This window comes from Salvia hispanica, chromosome 3, assembly GCF_023119035.1.
Source record: "Salvia hispanica cultivar TCC Black 2014 chromosome 3, UniMelb_Shisp_WGS_1.0, whole genome shotgun sequence".
Lineage (NCBI taxonomy): Eukaryota > Viridiplantae > Streptophyta > Magnoliopsida > Lamiales > Lamiaceae > Salvia > Salvia hispanica.
Window position 1 is genome coordinate 15802990 of NC_062967.1, and position 25920 is coordinate 15828909.

The 25920-nt window shown below is 36.0% G+C and overlaps 4 protein-coding genes and 4 non-coding genes across 8 annotated transcripts; 5 read left to right on the plus strand and 3 right to left on the minus strand.

The window, feature by feature from the left end:
* The first annotated feature begins 542 nt into the window (after positions 1-542).
* On the plus strand, positions 543-2619 carry LOC125209426 (ankyrin repeat domain-containing protein 13B-like). The gene is made up of 3 exons (XM_048109024.1): positions 543-1084; positions 1458-2091; positions 2211-2619. Exons 1-3 carry the CDS (start codon positions 543-545, stop codon positions 2472-2474), a joined length of 1440 nt encoding a protein of 479 aa, XP_047964981.1. The 3' UTR covers positions 2475-2619.
* Positions 2620-4193: 1574 nt separating this feature from the next.
* On the plus strand, positions 4194-4339 carry LOC125217265. The gene has a single exon (XR_007175682.1). It is a non-coding gene; the product is annotated as a small nucleolar RNA snoR134 (small nucleolar RNA).
* A 40-nt stretch (positions 4340-4379) lies between these two features.
* Positions 4380-4469, plus strand: LOC125217254. Its single transcript, XR_007175671.1, has one exon. It is a non-coding gene; the product is annotated as a small nucleolar RNA U36a (small nucleolar RNA).
* A 32-nt stretch (positions 4470-4501) lies between these two features.
* On the plus strand, positions 4502-4592 carry LOC125217179. The gene has a single exon (XR_007175598.1). It is a non-coding gene; the product is annotated as a small nucleolar RNA Z223 (small nucleolar RNA).
* A 404-nt stretch (positions 4593-4996) lies between these two features.
* On the plus strand, positions 4997-5105 carry LOC125217241. Its single transcript, XR_007175658.1, has one exon. It is a non-coding gene; the product is annotated as a small nucleolar RNA snoR97 (small nucleolar RNA).
* Positions 5106-5369: 264 nt separating this feature from the next.
* On the minus strand, positions 5370-9545 carry LOC125209429 (LRR receptor-like serine/threonine-protein kinase EFR). Its single transcript, XM_048109026.1, has 4 exons — positions 8681-9545; positions 8358-8576; positions 6182-8179; positions 5370-6109 (listed from the first exon to the last, which is right to left on the minus strand). The coding sequence occupies exons 1-4, from the start codon at positions 9543-9545 to the stop codon at positions 5754-5756; spliced, it is 3438 nt and encodes a 1145-aa protein (XP_047964983.1). The 3' UTR covers positions 5370-5753.
* Positions 9546-13957: 4412 nt separating this feature from the next.
* LOC125209430 lies at positions 13958-14416 on the minus strand. Its single transcript, XM_048109027.1, has one exon. It carries the CDS (start codon positions 14414-14416, stop codon positions 13958-13960), a length of 459 nt encoding a protein of 152 aa, XP_047964984.1.
* A 4360-nt stretch (positions 14417-18776) lies between these two features.
* On the minus strand, positions 18777-24020 carry LOC125213946 (calcium-dependent protein kinase 2-like). The gene is made up of 8 exons (XM_048114760.1): positions 23106-24020; positions 21231-21374; positions 20996-21148; positions 20353-20462; positions 19776-19943; positions 19556-19683; positions 19291-19390; positions 18777-19213 (listed from the first exon to the last, which is right to left on the minus strand). The coding sequence occupies exons 1-8, from the start codon at positions 23833-23835 to the stop codon at positions 19139-19141; spliced, it is 1608 nt and encodes a 535-aa protein (XP_047970717.1). The 5' UTR covers positions 23836-24020; the 3' UTR covers positions 18777-19138.
* Between the last annotated feature and the right edge of the window lie 1900 nt (positions 24021-25920).

Here is a 25920-nt window from a genome sequence, read left to right on the forward strand (position 1 = left end):
TTGTTATTGTGCATTTGCTCCTAATAAAAAGTAGTTTAGTACTACCTCCGTCCCATAATAGATGTCACACTATTCTTTTTTAGTTTCTTCAAAGATGTCACATTTTTTTTGAAAAATGTTGTATCTTAAATGAATATAAAAATTATATTTTCTCTCTCCATTTAACACAAAACAAAACCTACTAAAATCTCGTACCATCTCATAAATGTGACATCTTTTATTAAACGGACGGAGTACCGTGTAAAAGTAATGGCATAGTCAGCCTCTCATAGCCATGATATGTAATCCTTGACATGGTATATACATCATTCTATTTTGTGCAATTTCTATAGTTTCATCGGCTGTCCTTTTTTAATATGCTACGGTCAAAATCCAACTTATCCGCCTCTTGTATTTTGGATCCAAGAAAATCGTAACAAACTTTTTCTGTCCAATTTCCTTTCTTCTCACATTTCTCTTAGCCACTGCACAAATCCATTTCCACACGACGAAAAATTTGAAAATTTTCAATAAATCTACATTGAAGAAAAAAAATCATCAAAATGTCCAAGCCATCAACCAAGCCCCCCACATTCGTGACCGCCCCCGTGGAGCCACAAGACTACGCCAACAGCCCGGCCCACTACGCCGTGGCCACCCGAGACCACGCGGCCCTCGCCAAAATCGTCTCCACCCTTCCCAAGCTCGCCGATGCCAACACCATCAACACCGAGGCCGAATCCATAGCCGAGGAGCACCTCGCGGAGAAAATCTCGGCCGTCCTCGACCGCCGCGACAACCCCCTCAAGGAGTCGCCCCTCCACATCGCCGTCCGCCTCAACGACGTTGAATCCGCCCGCATCATGGCCGCCGCGGGGGCCAACATCTACCTCCAGAACTCGGTCGGGTGGCATGTCCTCCAGGAGGCCCTCCTCCGCCGCTGCAAGGAGATCGCGCCCATCCTCGTCTACCACGGCCACCTTAACAACTGGTCCAAGTGGCGCCGCCGCCTGCCGCGCCTTGTCGCCGCCCTGCGCCGCATGCGGGACTTCTACATGGAAATCTCCTTTCACTTCGAGAGCTCCATCATACCCTTCATCGACCGGTAAAGTTACCTCCGTCCCTTAAAAATACTAACAACTACTTTCATTTTGGTTCGTGCCTTAAAATTATCACACATCATTTTTATTGAAGAATATTGGTTTTTTTAAATCAAAAACTTAGGTCTTAAAATTTTGGTTTTTTATTGAAGAGTATTTTCTACCAACTTTAAAATTGGTCTTAAAAATCATCAATTGTTGAAATTGTACAATATTTTTCTCGATAGCTTTTGATCTTAAGTGGCTAGCCGTGAAGTACATGTGGCTTAGTTTGAATTATATAAAATACAGTGTCAACTCAACGTCCCAATTCTTAAATTCGATATTGAATAATATGAGCCTAATATGATAAAAGTATGCCTCGTAAATATGCACCAGGGTGGCGCCCTCAGACACGTACAAGATCTGGAAGCGCGCCGGGAACCTCCGCGCGGACACGACCCTGGCCGGGTTCGACGGCCTGAACTTCAAGCGGCGCAACCACAGTTTCCTCTTCATCAACGACGTGGACCGGCCGGACGTGCCCCAAGGGTCCCTCCTGGTGGTGAAGCACGACAAGAAGCAAGTCCACGTGGCGGAATACCAGAGGATGGGGACGCCGCTGACGGAGGCGCAGATCGCCAAGGACTGCAACCCCAAGAGCGTCACCCGGCCGGGCATGGACGTGTCGAAAGCCGAGCTCGTCAGCTGCAAGAACTGGAGGCGCCAGGACAGGACCGAGCACGTCGGGAAGTGGAAGTCAAGGGTCTACGAGATGCACAACGTCGTGCTCACCTTCCGCGAGTGCAAGCTGCCGGCGGTGGAAGCGCTGCCCTCGACCGAGCCGCAGAAGGCCGCCGAGGCCGCGTTTAAGAAGAATCTGAGACCCATGCTTTGGCTGACGGAGAAGTTCCCGTTGGAGACGGATGAGCTCCACCGCTTGTTGGATATTCTGTCAAAGAAGCTCACCGCCGTTAAACGGATGAGGGAGGTGCTCAAAACCACCTTCCCACCTAGAACTTTTCCGGTCAAGGTGAGTAGTTCCATACATCCACATGTAAAATATACTAATACAAATATTTTTAAATTGACGTAACGAGAGAACTGAAATCACTATATGTTTGTGGGTGTCAAATTTGACTGACCTAGCAGATATCGATACCTGTGGTTCCAACAGTAAGAGTGGTAATAACATTTACAAAATTTGTGGAGCTACTATCGGAGGAAGATGATTTCCACACTCCACCTTCAAGTCCAGGGCGTGAAGAAGAGAGCAGTGCCACGTTCTCATCGCCACCGTCGAAGACCGACATGGATCCGTTTGAGATTCCGAGTGGGTATACTTGGATCCGTCATGATTCTAATTCTAAAAAGGCTAGGAAAGTTGAGAGCTCTGCGTCAAAGAAGAAAAAATGATCGTCAAATGTATATAGTGTTTGGATCATTCTATTACTCCGTCCAATACATATGCATATCAATGGTTTTGAATCATTGAATGAAATAGCATATCACTGCTGGCTCTCAAATTAGAATTGTATAAAAAAGCTTTAGATTGATATGTAAAATGTAACAGATGATTTTTTAATAAGAAACAAAATTATAATTATATCAAATGTCGACACTAATTACTAAAGCTAAACAAATCCATTATGTGCAGAAGACCAAAGACTGGAATGGTGGTAACTGCTAGGGGTGCTTAAACGGTTCTCCGGTTCTCGGTTAACCTGAATCGGAACCGGAACCGACCGGTTAATTGAGGAACCGGAATCGGATTTTTCGGTTCCGGTACCGGTTTCAACTTTTTAAATAACACCGGTTCCGGTTCGGAACCGGAACCGACCGGTTCCTAACCGGGAACCGGATTATAATTCAATTTTATTTTTTTATAATTTAATATACTAAAAAATCTAATTTATTGAATTAATTTTGAATTAAAGTAAAATAGTTTGAAACACTGAGTGATTTTTAGATTTAAAATTTTAAATGTTTAATCTGTGATACTTTGAATCTACAATTATTTCCCTAATCCATTTTTTATGAACTAACTACAATGAATAGAACATCATAAGTTTGTTTTTAGTTTTCAAAAGAACTTATACAAATACAATATCATTTCATATGATATATTTATTACAAATTTATGTAACAATTCATTTAATATACTATTTTAACATATTTGTGAATAATTTATTAAGTGTTCCGGTATAAACCAAATAGTCACAACAATATCAATTAGTATTGGAAATTCCAATGAATACTATGTTTAACCAAAAAAGGGAAAATGAAATTCAATTTTAAAACTCATTTTTTTAAAAATATTTGCTAAAGTTTAGAACTCCTATTTTTGTATTAGTAAAAAATTGCTAACATAAACTAGTTCGACCCGACCTACTACACTTGGCATCACTCTTATCCATATATGAATATTATTGTATCGTTGGTTTGTATTTTGTGTATTTATTTTAATTTTTAGGTATTATTTGTTATAATTCTAGATGTTGGATTATTATTTTTTTAGTATTGAACTATTTAAAATTATAAATAAATTCGGATTAAAATTATATATCGGTTCCGGTTCGGAACCGGAATCGACCGGTTCTTAACCGGCCGGTTCCAAACCGGAACCGATCGGTTCCGGTTCTTGAATTTATGAAAATTTAAAACCAGTTAACCAGTCAACCGGTCCGGTTAGAATCGGAACCGGCCGAATAAGCAGGCCTAGTAACTTCAACACATTACCAATTTTGCAAATTAAAAAATAGTTCTTGCAAATTAAAAAAAGTTTCATTTTAGGAATTTTTAATGTAGATTGACTCTAAAATTGGATTACTTACTTCCATAAAAAATAGTCTCATAAGCATATAATAAAAATATAATCACATTTCACAAATAAAAATTTCTTCCATATTTATTCACTTTTTTTTTTTTTTTACTTTTTCTCTTACTTTCTCTTCTATATTATTTTAGAATTTTCTTTTTTCTATAAAACCTTTGCTGTGCTTCTCTTCAAAATCTACACAACACAGTGGAACTCCTGCGCCCTAATCTCAATTTGTGAAATCCCTCAAATTTTACTTTGTGTTTCTATTGATTTATGCGATTCAGATAAGAAACTGGGTTTCCATTGCCTAATTAATGCATGTAGCAACCCGGGCTCCTCTGAAATTTCTCATATGAAGAGAGAAGTCCCAAAGCTCGTGCCATAACGACGCCGTTTAGTGTTGCAGATTTGCCGATGTACCTTCTCACGGCCTATTTGTGTCAAAACAACGTCCACATTCATTCTCTGCGCTCGTAATTTCTGTCTTTGTTTTTCTTTTGTGGCAATGATTAAAAGATTATCCGCGCTTCTGAGATTTCCAATCGATGAAGTAGATTGATAATAATGGTTGAATTTCTTAATATGAGCCAATTTATTACTCTGCTTTTTTATTTATATTACAATGTGGTTGTGATGATTAATAATCAGCTTAACGCCAGTTCTGCTTCAGAAAATTCTTGATCGATAGAGCTGTATAATTATCTGAACCTTATTTGATTCTCCAATTTATTTATTTTCACATTAATCGATTTTTTGATACAGTGATGAAATTTCCAATTTTGAGGTGTAGTGATGTTGAGACCCTGTTTACAGGGAGAACCCCTTGATGTTGCTCCATCTTTTCATGAAAATTTGGAAATATCTGAGATTTAACAAAATTTCCCCAATTTATTTTGAAGAAATTATGCCTGTGATGGTTGTTGGATAGTATATGAAGTGTAGTGAATCCGAGTACTGCTTATGCAGTTGAACCTCTCGGTGGATCTATGTTGCTATTGATTATAATTAACATACTGAGGCTGTGAGGCATCTATGTTTTGCTAATGTAAATTCTATATTTCTGAGTTGAAAAGATTGGCTTTAATTTGTTTAGATACTTGAGTTTTACTATTCCCCTTCCTTCTTATGGGTTGAGGGTCTGAAAAACTCATACATCAAAGGTGTTGTCATCAGCTTCATCTCTCGAATTTGCAACAAGACTGGAGTTATATAACAGCACTAGGTTAATCTATAATCTTGCCATTTTCATTATGAAAGATATTAGATTTAGTTCTGTTTCTATTGTTCTTGGATTATGTTTTTGCTTCCAAATTAGACCGTTGGATTTGCAGGAGAGGTAAAATACCTTTTTGACTTTGGTTAAAACGTATTAGTGTGTTTATTTGCTGATTTGTATCTTGTTGTGATTGGATAGTGAATTTATGTTTTTGGAACTAGTAGTGATTGTATCGATTCTCAGCCACTCGTTGGAGAATGAAAGCCTAACTTGTGCCACCTTGCACTGCCGTTGAAGGCCTGCTCTGAGCCGAAGATTGCTGTAGTTTTCACAGGGTAATGCACCCCGACTCCCATCCCACACAAAATTACTGCTATTTCCACATAACTTTGTTTATTGATTGATTCCAATGGGAATTTGTGAATAATCTACATTCTGTGAAATTGCTGAAACTAGTTACACAAAATCAGCTAGATATATCTTAGCAATTACTATTTGGTTGATGATATCATGATAATGGTGAAAGAATGCAGTCATTGGCATGATTATGCTGAATTCTTCCTAACAGTAATGGAACAATATTAGTATCTTACTATCTTGTAAAAGCAGAGAGAGCTTTGAGGAGCTTACTTCGATCTCATTGGCACATTGAGACAGCTTACTTCGATCTCATTGGTGAAATCGAAATTCTGATTTTCTGCAATTGTGCATTTGCTTCTTTCATGTTGATTCTATCCATAGGAGAGTCGGCAGTGCATTTCAAAGCCAATTCAAGTATAGCTGATACACACTGCACATTGTTGTCAATCTGTTCTTCCTCCAAATTCATTACTAAGTTAGCATCTATCACTTCATCTGGCTTCTGTGGAATCGAGAGTTCGACCCATCTCTTTAAGCTTAAATTTCCACCAAACATATCATCACTAGGCCTTTTTCTAGTGAAAGTTTCCATCATCATAATACCGAAGCTATACACATCTCCCATTGTCGAAATTAGCCCTTCCGAGCCATATTCTGGAACAACAAAATCAAGATGTTAGTAGAAATTAAGTGAAACACATTCAATATCTGTAGAGTTAACTTTACCTGGAGCTATGTAACCTAAGGTTGCTAGGGTGTTGGTTATGACAAAGCTATTCTCATCTCCCAACAACTTTGCTATCCCAAAATCGCTTACATGAGCAACCATGTCGTCATCTAACAACACATTACTGGGCTTCAAGTCATTGTGGACAATGGCTGTTGTATAGCCATAGTGAAGATACTCAAAAGCAGATGCTACATCAATCATTATATTCAATCTTTCCATCACATTCAGGCAATAGTTCTGGGAATATAACCATTTCTCAAGATTTCCCTTCGGCATATATTCAAGAATTAATGCCTTGAACTCTTCATTGGAGCAACTGCTTATGACGCTTGCCAGGTTCCTGTGCCGAATGCTACTTAGTATTTCACATTCAATATCAAATCTTCTTGAAATTCCATCCAGTTGCATCTTAAACACCTTGACAGCAACAACCTTACCATTATTAAGAATTCCTTTGTAAACTGAACAATAACTTCCGGTGCCAATCAAGTTTCTCTCATTGAACTGTTCAGTTCCTCGCAGTAATTCGTAATAAGAAACTCTTTCTGGCACTCCTGACATCAACTCATCAGCTCTACTAGTTATCTCATCTTTCCTTCTATATCTAACAAAGATTAAGGCTAGAGAAACAACTGAAATGAAGCCCACAACACCTAAAATAATAAATAAAGCTAGTTCTACTCTCTTCCTTTTTGATCCAGGATTAGAAACTGCTGAGCAAATCCGGACATGGTACCTTGGAATTCCACACAATGCCTCATTACCTCTGAAAGAATCAATAGTGAAGTTTCTAAAAGAACCACCACTAGGAATTTCTTCGCTTAGAGTATTGAAAGAGACATTGAAGTAGCTGAGGTGTTGAAGTGCTTCCAGAGACTTTGGAATTGAACCTGAGAGGTTGTTGTAGGACAAATTAAGAGTTACCAAGCTAATCATGTTTCCCACAGACACAGGAATTGAACCTTGTAGCCTATTATTTGACAAAGATAGACTAACCAAACTCTGTAACTTCCCAATACTACTTGGAATAGACCCTGTCAAGTGATTCATTGATAGATCTATAGAGATTGCTGCTCCTAAGTTACTTATCTCTTTAGGTAAAAACCCTCTGAATGAGTTTGAGGACAAGTCAAGACTCATCAGATCTGTAAGGCCCCATAAGGTTGACGGTATGCTTGAATTCAACATGTTGGAGTCTAGAAAAATATGTCTCAAAGAAGACACATTTCCCAAACATTTAGGAATTGGACCTGAAAATTGGTTATGGCTAATGTTTACAGAATTCAAAGTGTGCAAGTCACATATAGCCTCTCCAATGGAGCCTCCCAACATGTTATCATTGAGCGATAATCCTTGAAGCTGGAGCAGATGTTTGATAGTAGGTGGAATATTACCAGATAACTCATTGTTAGCTAGTTCCAATACCACCAAACCACTCAAATTACCTATTTCGACAGGAATGTTGCCACTGAATTTGCAGCTGCCAGCATAGAATCCTTGGAGCGAGGAAGATAAATTCCCTACAGCAGCTGGAATGACACCGTACAGAGGATTATCAGTAATCAACAAACGAGTAAGTAGCATGCAATTTGCCAATGAAGTAATGAAGCCCGATAGTAAAGAAGCTGGTGCATGAAGGTTGTTGCTGAACAATTCAAGACTTTGGAGAAGTCTTAGGTTGCCGAGATCATTGGGTATATAACCACTGAATTTGTTTGTAGCAAGTGCGAGGATTGTGAGTTTAGAACAGTTAGAGATAGAGTTGGGTATCGATCCAGCGATGAGATTCATGCTAAGATGAAGTTGTTCGAGAATGGGAGAAGCATGACACAGATGGGTCGGAAGAACGCCTGATAGAGCATTGAAAGAAAGTGCAAGATTTCGAAGAGTTGAAATGTTAAAAATCTCATGTGGAATCGAACCACTCAAGTTGTTTAACTCTAATAGCAATTCCTCCAGTTGGTAAAGTTTGCCAAGTTCAGGGGGAATAAGACCTGCAAGAGTAACAAATTTAATGAATCTGTTACCAAATTAGCTTATCATGATACAGGTCAGCTTCGGTTCTTGACTCGAACTATAAAGTGAACAGGAGATATGTATAGACAAGTATATATAGATGATTAAATATGAAAATGTCTTGGCTTGTATAGCATGAAAATTACTCGGTCTGACCTGTCAAGTAGTTCTCATGGAGTTGTAGGCTTGTAAGCATTGTGAGATTTCCAACATCCCTTGATAAGTTTCCTATGAATTTGTTGCGCCATAGTAGTAATGTTTGCAGAGAAGACATATTCATGAAGACATTAAAATCAACTGAGCCCCCAATCTGATTGCTTTCAGCACCAAAAACAACTAGGCTCTCAAGATTGCCAATCTCATGTGGTAGTGTACCTGTAAAAGAATTATTGTATGATTTTGGGACATCAATCTAATCTTGATAGAACATCAATCATCTACAATTGCAGAGTTTATGTCGATAAGAACATGAACCTTACCGTTCAAATTGTTGCCACCGATATATAAATGCTGAAGAGACGTTAGAGAGCCGATTTCTGCAGGTATCTGCCCACTAAAAGAGTTGTAAGAGATGGACAAGCTCCTTAGTTGTGAGCATCTGGAAAAATTTGTTGGAATCGGACCGGTCAAATGGTTTTGAGAAAGAAGAATCCGGTCAAGATTGCGAAGATTATGGCACATATCTGTTGGAAGACTTCCACTCAGTTCGTTGCTCGTCAATGCTATAGACACAAGGGTCGATATGTTGAAGATGGCTAATGGTATAGCACCGGAGAGACGATTAAATTGTACCCTCAAAAACTGCAGACTTTGAAGTCTCCCCAACTCTTGTGGAATTTCACCATTAAGAAAATTGTAAGTCAAGTCAAGAAATTGTAGGTTTGTTAGATTCGAGAGGCATTTCGGAATGGATCCTGTGAAACTGTTGTTCCGTAAGTTCAAGTACTCTAGTTTTGGTAGTTGGCCAAACAATGCGGGGATGTCTCCGGTGAAGTTGTTGAGTAGGAGAGATATGAACTTCAAACGGTGAAGGAGAGAAAGCTCCGGAGGCAAAGCGCCAACGAAGAGGTTGCTGGTGAGGTCGAGGGAGACGAGGAAGGAGAGGTGGCCGAGCTGTGGTGGGATGGTGCCGGAGAGAGACATGTATGAGAGATTCAAGGCGGCTACTCTTTGGTGACGCAAGCTGCAAGCGACGCCAATCCAGCTGCATACGGAGCTCGAGTTGGTCCAGTTTCTTGCAAGAACACGAGAAGGGTCTGCGGTTATGCGTGTTTTTAAGGCAAGAAGGGCAGTTTGATCAGTGGCAAGGCTCATATGTGGTTTAGCTAGACATGATGAAGGCATTTCAAAGGTTACGATGAGGAATGAACATGCAAAGAACCAATAAAATATTCTGTTCATGGCTGCAAATTGATGTGGTTGATGAGCCTCTAATAAATGGGGATAAATTGATGGAGGGTGTGTGAATATATTGCGAAAAGAAAGAGGAAATAGGCAATAATTTAGATAGTCGGTCGTCCACTAGGAAGGATGCATCTATTCATAAGTCTTTCCTTCACAAAAGTCTGAAGAGAGAAGAGAAGTAGTGGTGGGTCTAGTTGCTAGGTGGGCTGGTTGTGTACAAGTTTGAAAGTTGGTTTCACACGGAAAAGGAGCAGAAAAGAAGAAGAAACTATTAATGCCATGGAATTAATCTATGAAGTTCCAAATCGTAAAACATTTTGTGATCATATTATAAGATTATTTTATTTTTCCTCATTTACACTTTAAATAATTTTTCGCAACATAGTTTTTCTCTGCTTTTTTAGCAGATAATTAATGGTTTAAACTAAGAACTAATTGAACTTGAGCTTAGACTTATTTATTAAAACTCTCTTTTAGTTATACTAAGGGTTAATAGTCATTTAAATTACTCCCTCCGTCCCACTTTAGGAGTCCCGGTTGAGTTCGGCACGAGTTTTAAGAAATACAAAGGAAAGTTGGTGAAAAAAGATAGTGGAATGTGGGTCCTACTTTTATATATTAGTTTTATAATAAAATGTGAGTGGAAAAAGGTGAGTGGAATGTGGGGCCTATTACCAATTATGGAATATTCCAACCGGGACTCCTAAAGTGGGACACCCAAAAGTAGTAAACCGGGACTCCTAAAGTGGGACGGAGGGAGTATAAATTTTGGTCAAATTCAGTATGTTCAATGAACTTTCTAATTATAATATTAAATCATAAAGTCTCAAATTTTCTCAATTGTTCCATTCGTGCATAGAATATCGTCTTTTAATGATATTCAAAACAATATATTTAAAATAAGTACCCCCTCCGTCCCATAGTAGATGTCACATTTTCCTTTTTAGTTCATTCAACAAAAGATGTCACATTTTCTTTTTTAGAAAAAACTCTCTGTCACATTAATATAAATATACTATTTTCTCTCTCCTTCTAACACACAAAATAACACCTCATAAAATCTCGTGTCAATTCTCAAGTGTGACATTTACTTTGGGACGGAGGGAGTAGTATTTTTTTCTACTATATTCCTTTGTATCTCATTTATCTTCTTGTTTTATTGAATATCGTTTTCCACATCACTAAAAGATGTCGATTTTTGCATGGATGAGACAATTAAGAAAATTAATTTTGAATTCTTTATTCGGATTATATTAATTCTCAAAAAGGCTACACATACAAGAACTCCGAAGCATCTTTCTTGTATAATGAGCTATAAACCTCGCATATAATTCTTAGATAATTAAAACATGTGAAAAATGAGGTATCATGAGAAAAAGAATAATGGATCAGATGAAATCAATATACAACAAACATTGGAACAAACAGAGATATTGATTCATTTGAATTTGCATTCACTTTTTACTTAATTATATATATACAGCGGAAAGGATCAATGAGAATGGTAGTAAAAGTTAAAATTAACGAGTCCTTAATTTTGACCAATTCTATCTTTCACTCAATTTTTTTTTTTTATTGATCTCTTATTAAGTCAATCGATTTTCAATTCAATTTTATAATTAATTTGATAATCTTGAAATTTAATAAATTTTATATTTAACATTTTATATTTAACTGAATAATGGTAGATGCATACATAGTTGAAATAATTGGATGGTTTATTGCTTTTATATTTAATTAGAAATTTTAATTAACCTTAAATTTGTTTGAAAAAGTACAATATTTAAAAAATAAAAATTAAAAAAACTATTTTAAAGTTGAGTAGCAAATTACGTCTCAAAAAAGATGGAATATGAATTAAATAGAAGTTACAATTAAAGAGAAAGGGTAATATTGTCAATTGAATTAAGCATTAAATGTAGGGGTGACAAATCATGTCTGTTGTGTCCAGTGACGAGTGATGGATCCAAGATTTAATTCAAGCTGGTGCTGAAATTTAATAAAAATAATAAAAAGTACTTCATTCTTTCCATAGTAATAGAGTCATTTTGCCATTTTGTTACGCTCCATAGTAACTGAGTCATTTCTTTTTGGGTTATTGGCATCTAATATCACGAAACTTTCAAAAAGTTGGATTCTTCCCATGAACTTTAAAATAGGCAAATAATATCACGAACTTTACCTTGGGTATGTTTTTTCACACGAATGAAAAAATTCATGTTATTTTAATAGATTGAAGAACAATTTTTTAGGGTGTGCTTCAAGAAAAACTATCTTCAAATATTGAAAACTTGAAACTTTCGAAATTGTTGTCGAGAAATTACGAAAAAAAATCAGTATCATAGTATTATTTGTGAGAATTTTTTCATTCGTGGAAAAAACAAACACGTGGTAAAGTTCGTGATATTATTTGCCAATTTTAAAGTTCGTGGGAAAAACCCAACTATTTGAAAGTTTCGTGATATTAGATGTCAATATCCCTTTCTTTTTTTAGTAAGAGTCAACACATTTATCCACACCTACTTTATTCTCTCTTCGTCTCTCTACCTTTTTCATTTTCCACTTTATTCTCACTTTGCTTAACTCACCTAACACAATTTTCTTAATTTCCGTGCCGAAAAGAAACGCGTCCATGGCTATGGAACGGAGGGAGTACTAACATAATAATAATAGTACTAATAATGTAATAAAAAATATTTTATGTTACATGTAACGTCAGTACAGGTTTTACGAGACACTAGATAACTTTTTTTCCGATGAGTCGTTATGTTTGTACAATTTGAAGAATAGTCTCATTTTAAAAAAAAAATGAATTTTTCTTGCAACACTTGTAACATTAATTCTTTGGTGGTTCACTGTTGCATTTAGAATTTTAATACTAGTACTATTATTTGGAGCATTTGAAATTGAATATTCTTTTAAATTTTTGAGAAAATATCAAATACATAAAGGTAATCAATAATTATAAGATTTTTCTGTAAATAATTTGAAACTAATATGTGTTCTCAAATTGTTAATTTGCCAAGAAAGTAAGAAAATAATTTTATAATCAATTTTATTATTAAGTTATTATATTTTGATTAGATTTATGCATTATACGATTATGCCAATTAAATTTAGAAATCTGAAATTGATAATTTGGACTTTCAAGGGCTTCATTATACATATACCAAAAAACTAAAAATATATAAAAGCCCAATCACTCAAACAACTAATGGCCCAAAATGAAATAGCCATAATTGATTCTCCTTCCTCCAATCTTCAAATTTGACGGGGGAGTATAGTCTGCGCAGAGCTCAAGCTATCCGGGCAGGGGCGGAGACCGGCCGGAGGATGGCCAGAGCAGGAGTATTCCGGGTCTAGCGCCGGCCAAGCCCCCACTGGAGTGGGTGGCTTGGCCCTATGTAGATCTGTCGCTGGTTGTGTCGTTATCATGTCGACACGATAACGACACGACACGATAACAACAAATACGAACACGACCCGTTAAGGAAACTCCGAACACGAACACGATCCGCTACCCTCAGACACGAACACGACACGAACCCATTAACAACACGAACCACTTCGGGTCAACACGACAAGATAACAACACATATATGACACGACACAATAATAATAATATTATAATATATTAATATTATTTCTAATATTAAATTTTAAATTTTAATTTTAAAATTTTAAAATAAATAAAAAATAATAATATTATAAGTAATATATTAATATTATTTCTTAACGTGTAACACGAACACGACACGACACGACACAAACATGACACGAACACGACATGAAGTTTTCGTGTCGTTATCGTGTCGACACGATAAGGACACGAACCCAATAATCCTTGACATACCCATTAATTTCGTGCGGGTTCGTGTCGTGTTATTGTGTCGTGCCAAAAATTGTCAGCCGTAACTAAATGAGATAATTATTTTATTAATATCTATATACACCTATATTTACTGAAATGCTACACTTACCCAAAAGTTTATTGCCACCTTCTTTTAATTGTGGTTAACATAAAATTTTAGTTTTCTATCTTTATTCATTAAATTCTCGAATTAAATAGTGAATCCTTGATTGTACCTGACGAGACAGAGTAGACCTCCATGTAGACTACTAATTCGAGGTAGTGTATCTATACTTGAAAAACTAGCTGATTCACCTACTTCAACTCATAAATAAAATCTAAATCTTCCCTTCATTAAAATGCTTGGAACATGCCAAGAATACAAAATCTCTTCCGAAATGACAAAAATAACCTTGGACCAAATCCATTAAGATAGTTGGATTAGGAATGCATTTAAGCCCCTAAATACATATTATGATCACGATACATATGTTTTTGTAATCTATTCAATAAAACCAGTCTTGGTTAAAATAGCATTCCTGGTTTTGCTGAGGTCTCTTCCTTTGAGAGTCCTCCCAACTCCTTCACACATTGAATGTGAAGCAATAATCCTTGTTCTCTCAAGCCTTTTTGCCAACACTTCATGCGGTGGGCCCACCTCCCCCTCCTCGTCCTCCTCGTCCTCGTCCTCATCAACCCGAGTGTCAAAATCACTTCGCTTAGACCTTTTCTTAATCTTTGACAAGCCGGGAATGTCCACGGGGGCTGAGCGGTGGTGGCGAGACACCCTCGGAGCGCCGCCACCAACGTGCCATGCAAAAGAAGATGATGAGAGATTGCATTGGTTGAAGTTTCCCATTGTTTTTGAGCTTGAGTTTGAACCTTCTCTTGCATTGATCATTTCCCACACTTCCTCTTCTTGAAGATCCTCCTCTTCCACCGCCTTCTTCCCGCCTTCCATTTCTGCAGCTAAATTTAGGAACTTGTATGGAGATTTTTGTGGATGAGGATAAAAGAATACAACTAGAGCACACCTTTTTGTATTCCTCAAATCAACTCTTTTGAGACTCTGAGAAATAGGGTGTAAAAATTTTAAATACCATAAATTAAAAAATAATAGAAAAGAAAAAAAGTAGATTGAAAACGACAAAAATTAGGGGGGATGTAGTCATGTAGATAATGAGTTGGGCTATACTAATTCATTTGGCCCTAAAAATAGTAAAAATGGCAGAGACGAATCAAATGATTTAACGATGCAGTAAACAGCTGTGTGTACTAAAAACGCCTTATCTGAAAAAAAATAATTTATGGGGTTACAGTTCGGTACGGAAAATAATCCAAAACAACATCAACAATTTGATTTTTTTTTTAGGAGATAACGTTGTTAGTAATTTATTAGATTAGATAGGACAGCTAGCTACTCTTTTGGAACAAACAATGCAAATGTCAAATTTACCCGTTTTGGTAAAGCAGCACACATCATATCTACTTTTAGTGAGCATGGGGTTTACAGTCATTTTTCAGGTTATTAATTGTAATCGTTGTGTAACTTTAATATTGTTACAGTAGATTGAAACTATTTTCTTATTATCGAAATCAATGTTAGGGTTTGCATATAAATTTGTGGTCAAGTCAAATATAGAGTATGATCCAAATCACGTTATTAGATTTCAATGCAAATAAAAGTCACCTAAAAAGTGTACTTGATTGATGGATATAGGTACATAAATTATGATACTGATCAGTAGCACATGCAGCTAAATTACTGTGTATTAAAACTTTGTACAATGTACATTGTCCTATTCCGTATCAAATTATATCGTTCTTTCCAAAAAATATACTCCACCTTTCAGCTAAATTTACTGAGTTTTTTTTATTGTAAGTGAGTAATAATTGAAAATGATATGATACAGTAGTAATTTATTTTAGGAGAACGATAAATAATTGTATTTTAAGTAGTGGGTCATAGCGGTTTGATCCATTGTTATTTTTTCTTAAGTTGCTAATTCTGCTAACTCATTAATATAGTGTATTAAAAATATAAACACAATGATACTAAAATGTCAACATAAAATTAGTTAATATTTTAATACACTGTGTTGACATTAATATTAAAAATGTCAACACAATCACATTAAAATGTCAACACGATGATACTGAAATGTCAATTAATTGATATTTTAATACAATGTGTCGACATTAATATTAAAAATGTCAACACGATCACATTAAAATGTCAACACAAATTTGTGTCGACATTTTAATATGATCATATTGATATCTAGTTAGCAGTATATATATATTAAATAAGTTGATAAATTAGCTTGCTATGCATTGATTTGTTGTGAAATATCCCTTGCGTGATGCGGCAACACTAAATAATAAAGATGTAAGTATAAAATACTAACTATAATAAAAAATACTCAATTTACAACCATAAAAATTTAATTGTGATTCAGCATCTAATTTTATAGGTATCATGTAGACGAAAGGGTGGCCTTGTGTGCATGGTACCCAATTCCCGCGACCAAATTGAGTTGGTCTGGACTAGCCCGATCCACATTCTATCTCTAGTCGGAATAGTAAATACTAATATTATATATAAAAGAAAAAGGTGAATCATAATTAAATGGATGTACCGTGTGTGCGTTCAGACCCGTATAAATTTTCTCAAAAATAACATAGGTATATGAGTTACTCACAAATGTCCGCACCCACGTTTTAGTCCTCTTAAAAAAAGAGACACTTGAATACAAAAGTTTAAAACTTCAATTGTGTTATTATCTAAAATGACTAAAACCTTAATTAATTTTCTCTATTAATAAAAGCCTCAAGTCACAAGAGTGGACCAATAGTCCAAATATAACAGTTATAAAAAGCAAAATAGTAGTAGTAACAAATAAACCATCAAACTCTATAAAAGCTTCACGCATCACCATAAATCACTTCTATGACTCAATTATATTCACTAAATGTGACTTTTCCTTTAATACAAAAATATTCGCCTAATCTAAAATTTGGTCCACTTGAAACACCCGTTGACATGCAATGGGCAGAGAGTGCATAAATTTTGGGAGACACTTGCCTTCATATACAACAGTAATAAAAAATTAAAAACCAAGTTGGGAATGAGAGTGCAATTGAGGCCACATCGCAAGCATCATCACAATATACAGAAATTGTTGGAGAGTTGAGGCAGTTAGGATGATACTTTTATAGGTTTGAGTGGTTATTGAATGTGCATAATGTCAAGTTTTGTGAATTCAAATCCTTAATTTCCAATTAATTGCATTATCTGAATAATTTTGTATGGGCAACATGAAAAACGATCCGGGCAGCCCATCTAGTCAAGGCCCAGCCGAGTCAAAAGCTGACGTCAGCAAGTCGCAACTACCATTTTCCCGCCTAGTATTTAAAGCCCATGCCTCTCTCTCCCGCTCTTCTCAACCCAATCGCTCATTTCACTGCTTTCTCTCTCTAGGGTTTCTCTCTAAACCAACGCCATGAAAACGAGGACTGGAAGCTGCGCCACAACGTCATTTTACACGTACCTGAAGCCCGGCGCCCTTGCTTCATTGAGATACTCCAAAATCTCCGCTAGATCCAGAGAAAACGGAGCGCGAGCTCTTCGTGCTCTGTCTCAGCTCGATTTGAGCTCGCAATCCGCGATTCCGCCGCTGCATTCCTCGGATTTAGCTGGAGAGGGAGTTCCTTGTTTCAGTCCGCGGGTTGCGAGGTTTCCGCGATGCCTGCGTCGCAGGAAACACATTGCTGTGAAGCCGTATTTTTCTCAGGTTTAGTCCTGATTTTTCTCGATTTGTTTCTTTATTTACTTTGTTTTTTCGATTTGTCATTGTAGTTTCTGGAGTTTAGGTGTGTAATCTATACAAAAAGGAGATGAAGAAACACCTGAGATGAATAAAATGAGTGATTGTTGATTTGTAGCATAAATTTGCTGATCTAGCACTTGGTAGATACATTGATGATTGAAAGCTGATTTTGTTATTTTATTGAAGATCTGATTTTGGTTGCAAAATGAAACCTAACTTCTATTTTAACTTATCTTCATGAATGGAAGATGGATATATGAATTTGATTAAATTTCAAAACAGTCATGAATTCTACCTCTGAATATAAAGTTATCCCCTCCAGTGACCCACCCATTCAATCCCAAGTTTACAACTAATCTACATTCCAGACAATACATCATTCATAGAAAATTAATTTTCTGTAGTTAAGATTTTAATATCTATTCGTTAATCTCAGCTATTGGCTCATAATTTGAACAAGAGTGCTCTAGTCCATACACCTATTTATTATTAATGGAATTCAATTTCAATCGGCCCAACTATTATGAACTCCTCTGGTGGATATTATCAAAATGATGTAATGATAGTTGTAGCATTGTTGAGGTTTCAATTACCATTGTCCAAGATATCAAGATTAATTTGGGCGATGAAAACTTGCATCTTTCAGTAATTTAAAACAATGTACAATCAATATTATATGTTAAATATTATCTACAAAGATTGAGAAATATAATTTTTATCGTTTCTATCGTTTGATCATTTTAGTGTTATATCACCTCAATCCTTGTTAGTTTCCTAAGGTAGGAAATCTTAGGACCCTTATGTGTATACGTAGCAATATTGCTATGAAATGTCTTTTGCACAATGTTGCGAAATACTATTACTATTTTTCTTCAGCAAGGGCCCGAATGGGACTTGTTCCACAACTAGTCTAGTATGCATAAATCTAAATGCATGTACTCTAAAACTTGAATACTAAATATTTAATGAATACGCAATGACAATACAATAAATAATATCTAAAGTAGGAGTGGAGTTTGTCGTATACAAGCACCCGGTCGACTCGAAAACATATCTCTTTATTACTTTTATACAAATGAACTAAAATAAACAGTGAATTTGCTTGAATCAATCAATCATATCATTCAATAATCAACCCCTTTAAAATAGTCACCCCCTTAAAAGCTTTTGTTTATTTTGAATGTCCTCGTAATGCATATCACACCTTACTTACATCCTTTGGTAATTTGGTTTGCATAAGTTAATATTATAAAGTTCATTGTAGCATACATATATTTTAATGCTATAAAACTTTTAATGTAGTAGCGATGTAGCTATATAAAAGAATATGATTTCACCCTAATCTACAAACTTAACCAGAGAGTAATTGATTAATAAAATCACACTACCGAGTTTCAAGCACCCAAAATGTTGTTTTTGTTGTTCCAAAACATTTTTCACTTTCATACTGCAGTTCACCAAATACAGCATTTGTAAATCATAGATGCAAAGTTGAGGCACCAGAAGTCTCTTTTCAACAAAAAAACCAACGGCGCTGAAACAAGTTGGTCAACAAGTCTCCAACCAAACAATAAAAGATCACACCACGAAGATGAGAGCACAACACTATCCGAAGATTCAACTTAATCGAACACATAATTATTCACACGAACAACATACAAAGAGTGAACAACATAAATTATCGCTCATCTGGAAAAAACAAGTTTCATTTCGAACTAAAATGCCTCATAAATCTCACCACTCCCTGTCAGGGAAATGTTGTCCCGCAAACCTTATCAAACACTCTCATATCCTCAGCAGAAATATTTCTGAGTTCGAAAACGACTTGCACAACAAACATCCATTTCGTTCCTCTAGAAGAGCTTTACTGGTTGTGTCGTTCCACTTCTCATCATTGCACAGAATTCCTCGTAGTTAATTTTCCCATCCTGTACGTACCAACGTATGTAACATCGATATATATTTTGAAATCAAATGAAATGAACCAAACACATTGCTAACTTACATTGTCGGTATCCACCTCAGAAATGATTTCTTTGATGGTAGCTCCATCCCCCATACCATAGTCTTTCATAGCAGTTTCTAGTTCGTCCATTGTGATATAACTGAGATGCAATTTTAAGTAGAATGACGAGTTAGTTAATGATAATGCATGTAACTTGTAAGGTCTACATAGCCCAATTATTGAGATAAGAAATTCGAGAGGAGTTTCTGGAATAGAAAGTTCAGTCTTAAAGCATAGAAATAAAGAGAACGGAATCAGATCTTACCCACTGTTATCCTTATCAAAGAACTGAAATGCTTTGAACAGGTGCTCATCTCGTTCGAGCTTATGCCTGTGCATTGTAGCAGTGATAAATTCAATGTAGTCGATAGTCCCATTACCATCTACATCCGCCTGGCATTACCAGTATCAATTGTTAAATGTACCACACAAGTCGAACCTGATGTTAGATGAAATTGTCCCAAATGAGATGTGGTTATACTTACAGCTTCCATTAGTTGTTGCACTTCTGTTTCCGACAGTTTAGAACCAAGACGAGCCAAACCAGTTTTAAGTTCTTCATAGGTGATTGTGCCGCTATTATCTGTGTCCATATTCGCGAACATTGCTTTCAGACCTTTAATTTCTTCTTCTGATAAACTTTGTGCTATGACCTAGGAAGGTTTCAGATCCGGTAGACGATGGTAAGAGAATAGCCATAAAGAAAGTTTTACATGCAATTATATGCATGACCAGAAAATCTCATTAAAATATTCCACAGGTGGAAATATAATAAATACATTCCTCCCAAGAGAGTCGCAAATAAAAAGCCCTGTGATCAAATCTCATCACTAGACAATGGTTTGCGGCTAACCAACTAGGCTAAAATGGCAATAGCTTCATAGCTATTTTTCATTCAGAATCTTATTTATGGCCATTTAAACAAAATTAGTTGCTCAATACTTTTTTATTTTTAAAACCTTTTTTACGAGTGTACTAATAAGATTCTTGATAAAAACCACTAAACTGCTCATCCAACAATTGTATGATTCATACCAAATATAAAGACACGAAGGAAATTACCTTTAGCGCAAGTTTCTTCAGCTTATTCATGGCCCTAAATTGCTTCATCCTAGAGAGCACCGCACTATCTATTGGCTTGTCAGATGCTTGTCCCTTAATCCAAGGGTGCTCTTTAAACACAGACAAAAAAGACAATAGAGGTTCAGAATAAATTAAAAACGCATCACTACCAACTTGTAACAGAAAATACCAAAATTGTAGATTCTTTTTAACTATGCAAAACTCTGAAAAAAGAAAACTGACTAAAACTAGCACAAACGTGCAATAATAACATTAAAGTCATTTGAGTCTAATGTTACTATGTTACTATGTTAGTAAAGGTATTGGCCCAAGATAGACTCCAATTATTTTACACTTATACATGAGTTTTTTAATGAGGGCCTTTTCATATTTACTGCTGTTGATTCCAAAGCCATGTTCTAGCTGACTATACTATTAATGAGCGGCTGGTTTGTTTGAATTGCAATAAAATCAAAAAATGTGGGAAATCTAGCTTTTGATCGGCAAAGAAAGTAGCAATTAGTAAAACCAAAAATGAAAAGATACTGTGAGAGTTCATTTCAAAGATGATTAAAGTACATATAAGATATTCAGAAAATATACAAACATACATCAATAACTAGAAAGGGAAGGAGATGATTACCAAGTACTTGTGCAGAAGTTATTCTTCTATGGGGGTCTTTGTTCAGCATTTTTCGAACAAGATCTTTGGCACTGCTTGAAATTGAAGGCCAAGGTTGGCTGTCAAAATCAACTTCTTCATTTAGTATAGCATCAAAAATGCCTTTTTCAGTCTCTGCAGCAGATGATCATAACACTAAGAAATCTGGCAGATAGGACTTAGGAGTACTTCATGGAGAAAGTTAATTTAGCCTAACCTGCCCAAAATGGAGGTACACCACTAAGGAGAATGTACAAAATTACACCAGCGCTCCATACATCTATCTCCTTCCCATAACTTCGCCGCAGAACTTCTGGGGCAACATAGTACGCACTACCAACAATATCACGATACACCTTGCCTGAAATTTAGCCATCAAGTTGACAATTATTAGTTCTCAAAATATAAGATATCGACATGAGTAAATAAAACACAAGGAAGGAAATACTTAAATGTCAGGTAGATGGCTTCGATAAAAGGAATAAATCATATACGTGCACTCAAATGATGCTTACAAGAAATCCTTAAATAATTTCCAATAGATTTTGGCAACACTGATTATTTTTTAAGTCAGTTCGAATTGAATTTTTAAGTCATTGTTTCTTAAGTTGTCATTTGTCCTTCGTGTTAGCTTTCATGGTATCCAGAACCTGGTTATAAGGCAAAAGCAAAACTTTGGTCAAGATGGACATGACAAGAGTAATTCACAAGAGTAGGAAGTACATCAATTTAATGTAAAAATTGTGTTTTTAAACGCGATGGTGTCCTGGCTCAGAGCAGTTCACAAGTCGAATTGAAGTCAGTAGCACATGGAGTGTGACGTTATATTGTTTAAGTTGTTGCTAGAAGAACTAACTTAAAGATTCTTTTGAAAGTGTATCAGTGTTGTGATAACAAAGTGGCCATTTCACAATCCAGTGCATGACAACTGCCATTTTACAAAAGTAAAAAATGAAAATGGGACTATTTGTGTTGTCTACGTGTCAGTTGAACATGCTGATGGTATGTTAAACTAAAGGCCTGCACAAACCACTTTTTGGGGAATATGTAGAGAAGCTGAGCTCATACGATGTACAGTCAAGCTCGAGGGGGGTTGTAGGATTTCGATTTTAGTTAAAAGTCATTTTTAACAAATAGAGGATATTTATCATTTACGAATATGTTGGGTGCATTTGGTTATTTGTTTTTGGCTTTTTAAGGCTGAAAACTTATTCAGTATAGAGTAATTAATGCAGATCATCGATTCTTGACACGTCAGCTAAGCTTACAAAACCACTATTTTAATCCATGTGTCTTCAAGAGGACTTCTGAAAGAGTTATAAAAGCTTCACAGCTCACCATCAAATCATTTGCATTAGTTATATTACTGAACAAAAGTTGATTTTCCCATTAACTACCACGGACTGGACTCGTATTGATATGCTATGTGAGATTCTATAAGTTTTGTTTTGATCTAAAATTTTCAATAGCTAAAAGATCTACCTTAAGCTTCTATGATGATAGTGCTGTTAAGATGAAACAGCATGAAAGTTCCTACAACGTTACCACTCATCAGCAGGTGTGAACAATCTCTGTAACCATCTACACACAGACTCAAACCCAACTTAAACATTTAACAGGTCAACCGGAGTATCATTTCTATCAAGTCAACCTGGTCAGCTTCGAAACCATTTGCCATCTAAGGTGAAAGTGAAATAGGAAACTTTACTATTTCAAGAACTACTAATATCAATTAGACCATCACCTAAATGCCCCTTTCCATTAATGTCCTATCATCAACATTTCTCATACTACAAACAACAAACTATATGAGCATAACGACCATGTAAAACTCATCGAGCATACAAGGGTGGGGACTCATATCACTACAAAGACACCACTATCAAATACTTAGAATCTGTACCAGTATGGTTAACCGTTAACCCAAATTGAAAGACGAGTCCTTTTTGAACCTATGCATATACTCTTAAACATTCATTACTTAACCGATATGGAACATCAAAAACCCAAAGAAACATACTAAAAGCAAACATATTATCATCATTAAGGCAGTAATTGTTCAATTGCAAAACCAAAAACACTACAAACTAACCCTCCTCAATGAAGACAGAGAGTCCAAAATCAGTGGCCTTGAGCGTTGCCTTGTCATCCTTGCTCGAAAGCAAGAAATTCTCGGGCTTGAGATCCCTATGCATCACCCCCATAAAATGACAGTTCTGCACCACATTCACAATCTGCCTGCAGAGATCGGAGGCAGCCTTCTCTGAGTAGTGCCCCTGCGCGATAATGCTGTCGAAAAGCTCCCCCCCACGGCACACCTCCATGATGAGATGCACTGTCTGCCTATCCTCAAAAGCACCCTTGAACTCCACAATGTTGTGCTGCCCACTCAAATGCTGCATAATGTGCACCTCCCTCTTCATATCCTCCTTGTCACTCTTGCTCACCAATTTCCTCTTCAGAATCGACTTGCAGGCGTAGCTATGCCCCGTCGCTATCTCAGTGCACATGTAAGTCACCCCAAATTGGCCCCTCCCCAATTCCTTCCCAATCGAGTATTTCGACTTCACATCCTCGAATGGCTTACCGAGAATGTTGTTCGGCTCCAATCTCTGAGCTGCTACGGGCTCGGGCTGCGGCGCGGGTTTATGTGGAGCTGGAGGCGGCGGCGCGTGATGCGTCTGCGGCGGAGGATTGTGGTGCGCCGCCGGTTTTTGGTAATCGTGGTTGATTTGCTGGTACCCTGCGTTGGCTCCCGCAGTGGATCTGTAGCCATTGGTGTCGGGGCTCGAGTGGTTTTTCTTGCTGAAACAACCGCCCATTTTGGGGGGTTTTGCTTTTTGTTATTGATTGAGACAAGATTGCAACTTTATGAGTTGAATTTCAAGGGAAGTAGTGAGAATTGGTATCAATCGATTCGGAGGTGGGGAAGCAAATTTGAATGGGTTTGATTGGGGAAAGAGGGAATGCTGTTTGCAGATGAGAAAGTTCAGAGACTACTAGTTGACTTCTCGCTAGCTGTTGGCCAAGTGTTTAATACACGGTTTACTTTTTTTGTTTATTTCAATTACTTTTCAAATTTTAATTTCTTTTTCTTATAAAATGAGAGAAAACCAATGAGCTTTTGTTTTTTTTATCTAAATGGGATAGAGCAAATAAACTTGGGTACTTCTAATATTTGATTTCTTGAACAACGTCTATGTGATGTACGTCTTGATGATCTCTTGAATTGACTTTTTGAAAAACATTTTAATTATCTTCCAATATTTGTTATGATGCTCGGTTCAAATGAATTTGTGCAAAAATATTTTGTCTTAAATATTATTTGAGGTTTTGATTTTATTTTATTTGTTAAGAACAGTTGATGGTCTTTAAACTTATATTGAGATGCTTTGATTGGACAATATTATGAAGACAACCTTTTGTCATATCTCTAAACGTTGAATTTGATTTAATATCAAGAAAATATTATGATTTTCGAGCTTTGAACGCCAATATAGATGAAGATGTCTTATTTCTACATTGATCATTGGATTTGTTTGTATCTTATGTCTTAGTGATTATTTAAGATTGAATCACAATATAGAAGGTTTCCACTTTCCATCTTACTTTTGGTTTGAATGTCACTCTTTTATAATTTTTTTGAAAGATTTTGGAAAAAAAAAAAAAAAAAAAAGTGATTTGCATTTCAATCACTATATCATTGGCTTTTCACAATATTTACTTCTCGAAAGTATCATGGAAACATATCTCTCTTCCCTCGATCAATCAATCTTTTATTGATAAATTAAAAATTAAAATCAATTTTTATCTCAATATAGACATGTCTATATGATCATACGGTTTGATCATTTGCTAAGAACTTACATTTCTCTACAAAATAGAGATTTTAATGTATTGGAACTTTCGCATAATTAATTGAAGAAAAACCAAAATACGGAGTATATATATGATGCTCAAATGCTCAAATTCTTAGTAATTAGGATTTTCATTTAAACTTGCACCAAACAGTTATATTTTGAAGAAAATTAAGTCCATGTCAGTAAATACAAATAGGAATGCATTAGACGTATGAAATTAAACTTATCTAATTGAGCAATTGGACAATGAAATATTTATCTCATCTTATCGTGTCGTAATACCCAAATAATTTTAAATGGCGTCTACCTATATTCTAATTATGGCTCTTTATTTTCTCTTATTAGAGAATTAAGAGTAATACCATTCAATCTCTCTCTCTCTCTCTCTTGTATCTTGTTCCGAAAAAAAGCTATGAAATTTTTATATTTTGGGACTCTTTAATTTGATGCGTGAGGGGCACTACATGGATAATTGCTTCATGAATCTCATGGATCTCTCGTGTTTATACCCTAACATGTACTACTTGGCTGACAATTTGTTGTAGGAAATCAATTTTCGATTCTTGATATTTTGAACCAATTGCTACCAAATCATCCACTCCAATTTAAAACTTTTTTTAATGTGATTAATACTGGTTCTTCATTTATCCCATGATGACCCGAGCGAATAAAAGTTCAGTAGTTCGGACATATTGTCGCGTGATGTGTCAAGTCAATCATAATCGCATAAAAAGTGAAAAAAGAAAGAGAGATAATATTTTCGCAATAATGATTAGTTGACCACACCATGTGGTAATATGTTCGAACCACTAAATTTTTACTCAACTCGAACCCCCAATATCTTACTAATTGAGATGCACTTAACCGTCCGCTCTAATATAAAATATTATCTCAAAAAAGATACATGTATTTTAAGAGAAAGCTGAAAAGAAAAAAAAAAAAAAAAAAAAAAAAAGCTAAGGCCATCTCCAACCATTTAGACCAAACTCAAACCCATTTTTGAGTATGGATCATACCAAAAAGTACTTTTACTCCAATCACTTACTC

Bases quoted from the DNA above. Each gene is read 5' to 3' on its own strand.
- LOC125213946 (XM_048114760.1), bottom strand. From the start codon at position 23,835: ATGGGCGGTTGTTTCAGCAAGAAAAACCACTCGAGCCCCGACACCAAT. The intron at 21,375-23,105 runs GTTAGTTTGTAG...GCTAAATTTCAG, and splicing joins CTCTGTCTTCATTGAGGAGG to GCAAGGTGTATCGTGATATT. The intron at 19,944-20,352 runs GTAATTTCCTTC...AAACCTTCCTAG, and splicing joins TGAAGAAACTTGCGCTAAAG to GTCATAGCACAAAGTTTATC.
- LOC125209430 (XM_048109027.1), bottom strand. From the start codon at position 14,416: ATGGAAGGCGGGAAGAAGGCGGTGGAAGAGGAGGATCTTCAAGAAGAG.
- LOC125209426 (XM_048109024.1), top strand. From the start codon at position 543: ATGTCCAAGCCATCAACCAAGCCCCCCACATTCGTGACCGCCCCCGTG. The intron at 1,085-1,457 runs GTAAAGTTACCT...AATATGCACCAG, and splicing joins ATCATACCCTTCATCGACCG to GGTGGCGCCCTCAGACACGT. The intron at 2,092-2,210 runs GTGAGTAGTTCC...CTGACCTAGCAG, and splicing joins CTAGAACTTTTCCGGTCAAG to ATATCGATACCTGTGGTTCC.
- LOC125209429 (XM_048109026.1), bottom strand. From the start codon at position 9,545: ATGCCTTCATCATGTCTAGCTAAACCACATATGAGCCTTGCCACTGAT. The intron at 8,180-8,357 runs GTCAGACCGAGT...TTACTCTTGCAG, and splicing joins CCATGAGAACTACTTGACAG to GTCTTATTCCCCCTGAACTT. The intron at 6,110-6,181 runs GTAAAGTTAACT...TTGTTGTTCCAG, and splicing joins CTTAGGTTACATAGCTCCAG to AATATGGCTCGGAAGGGCTA.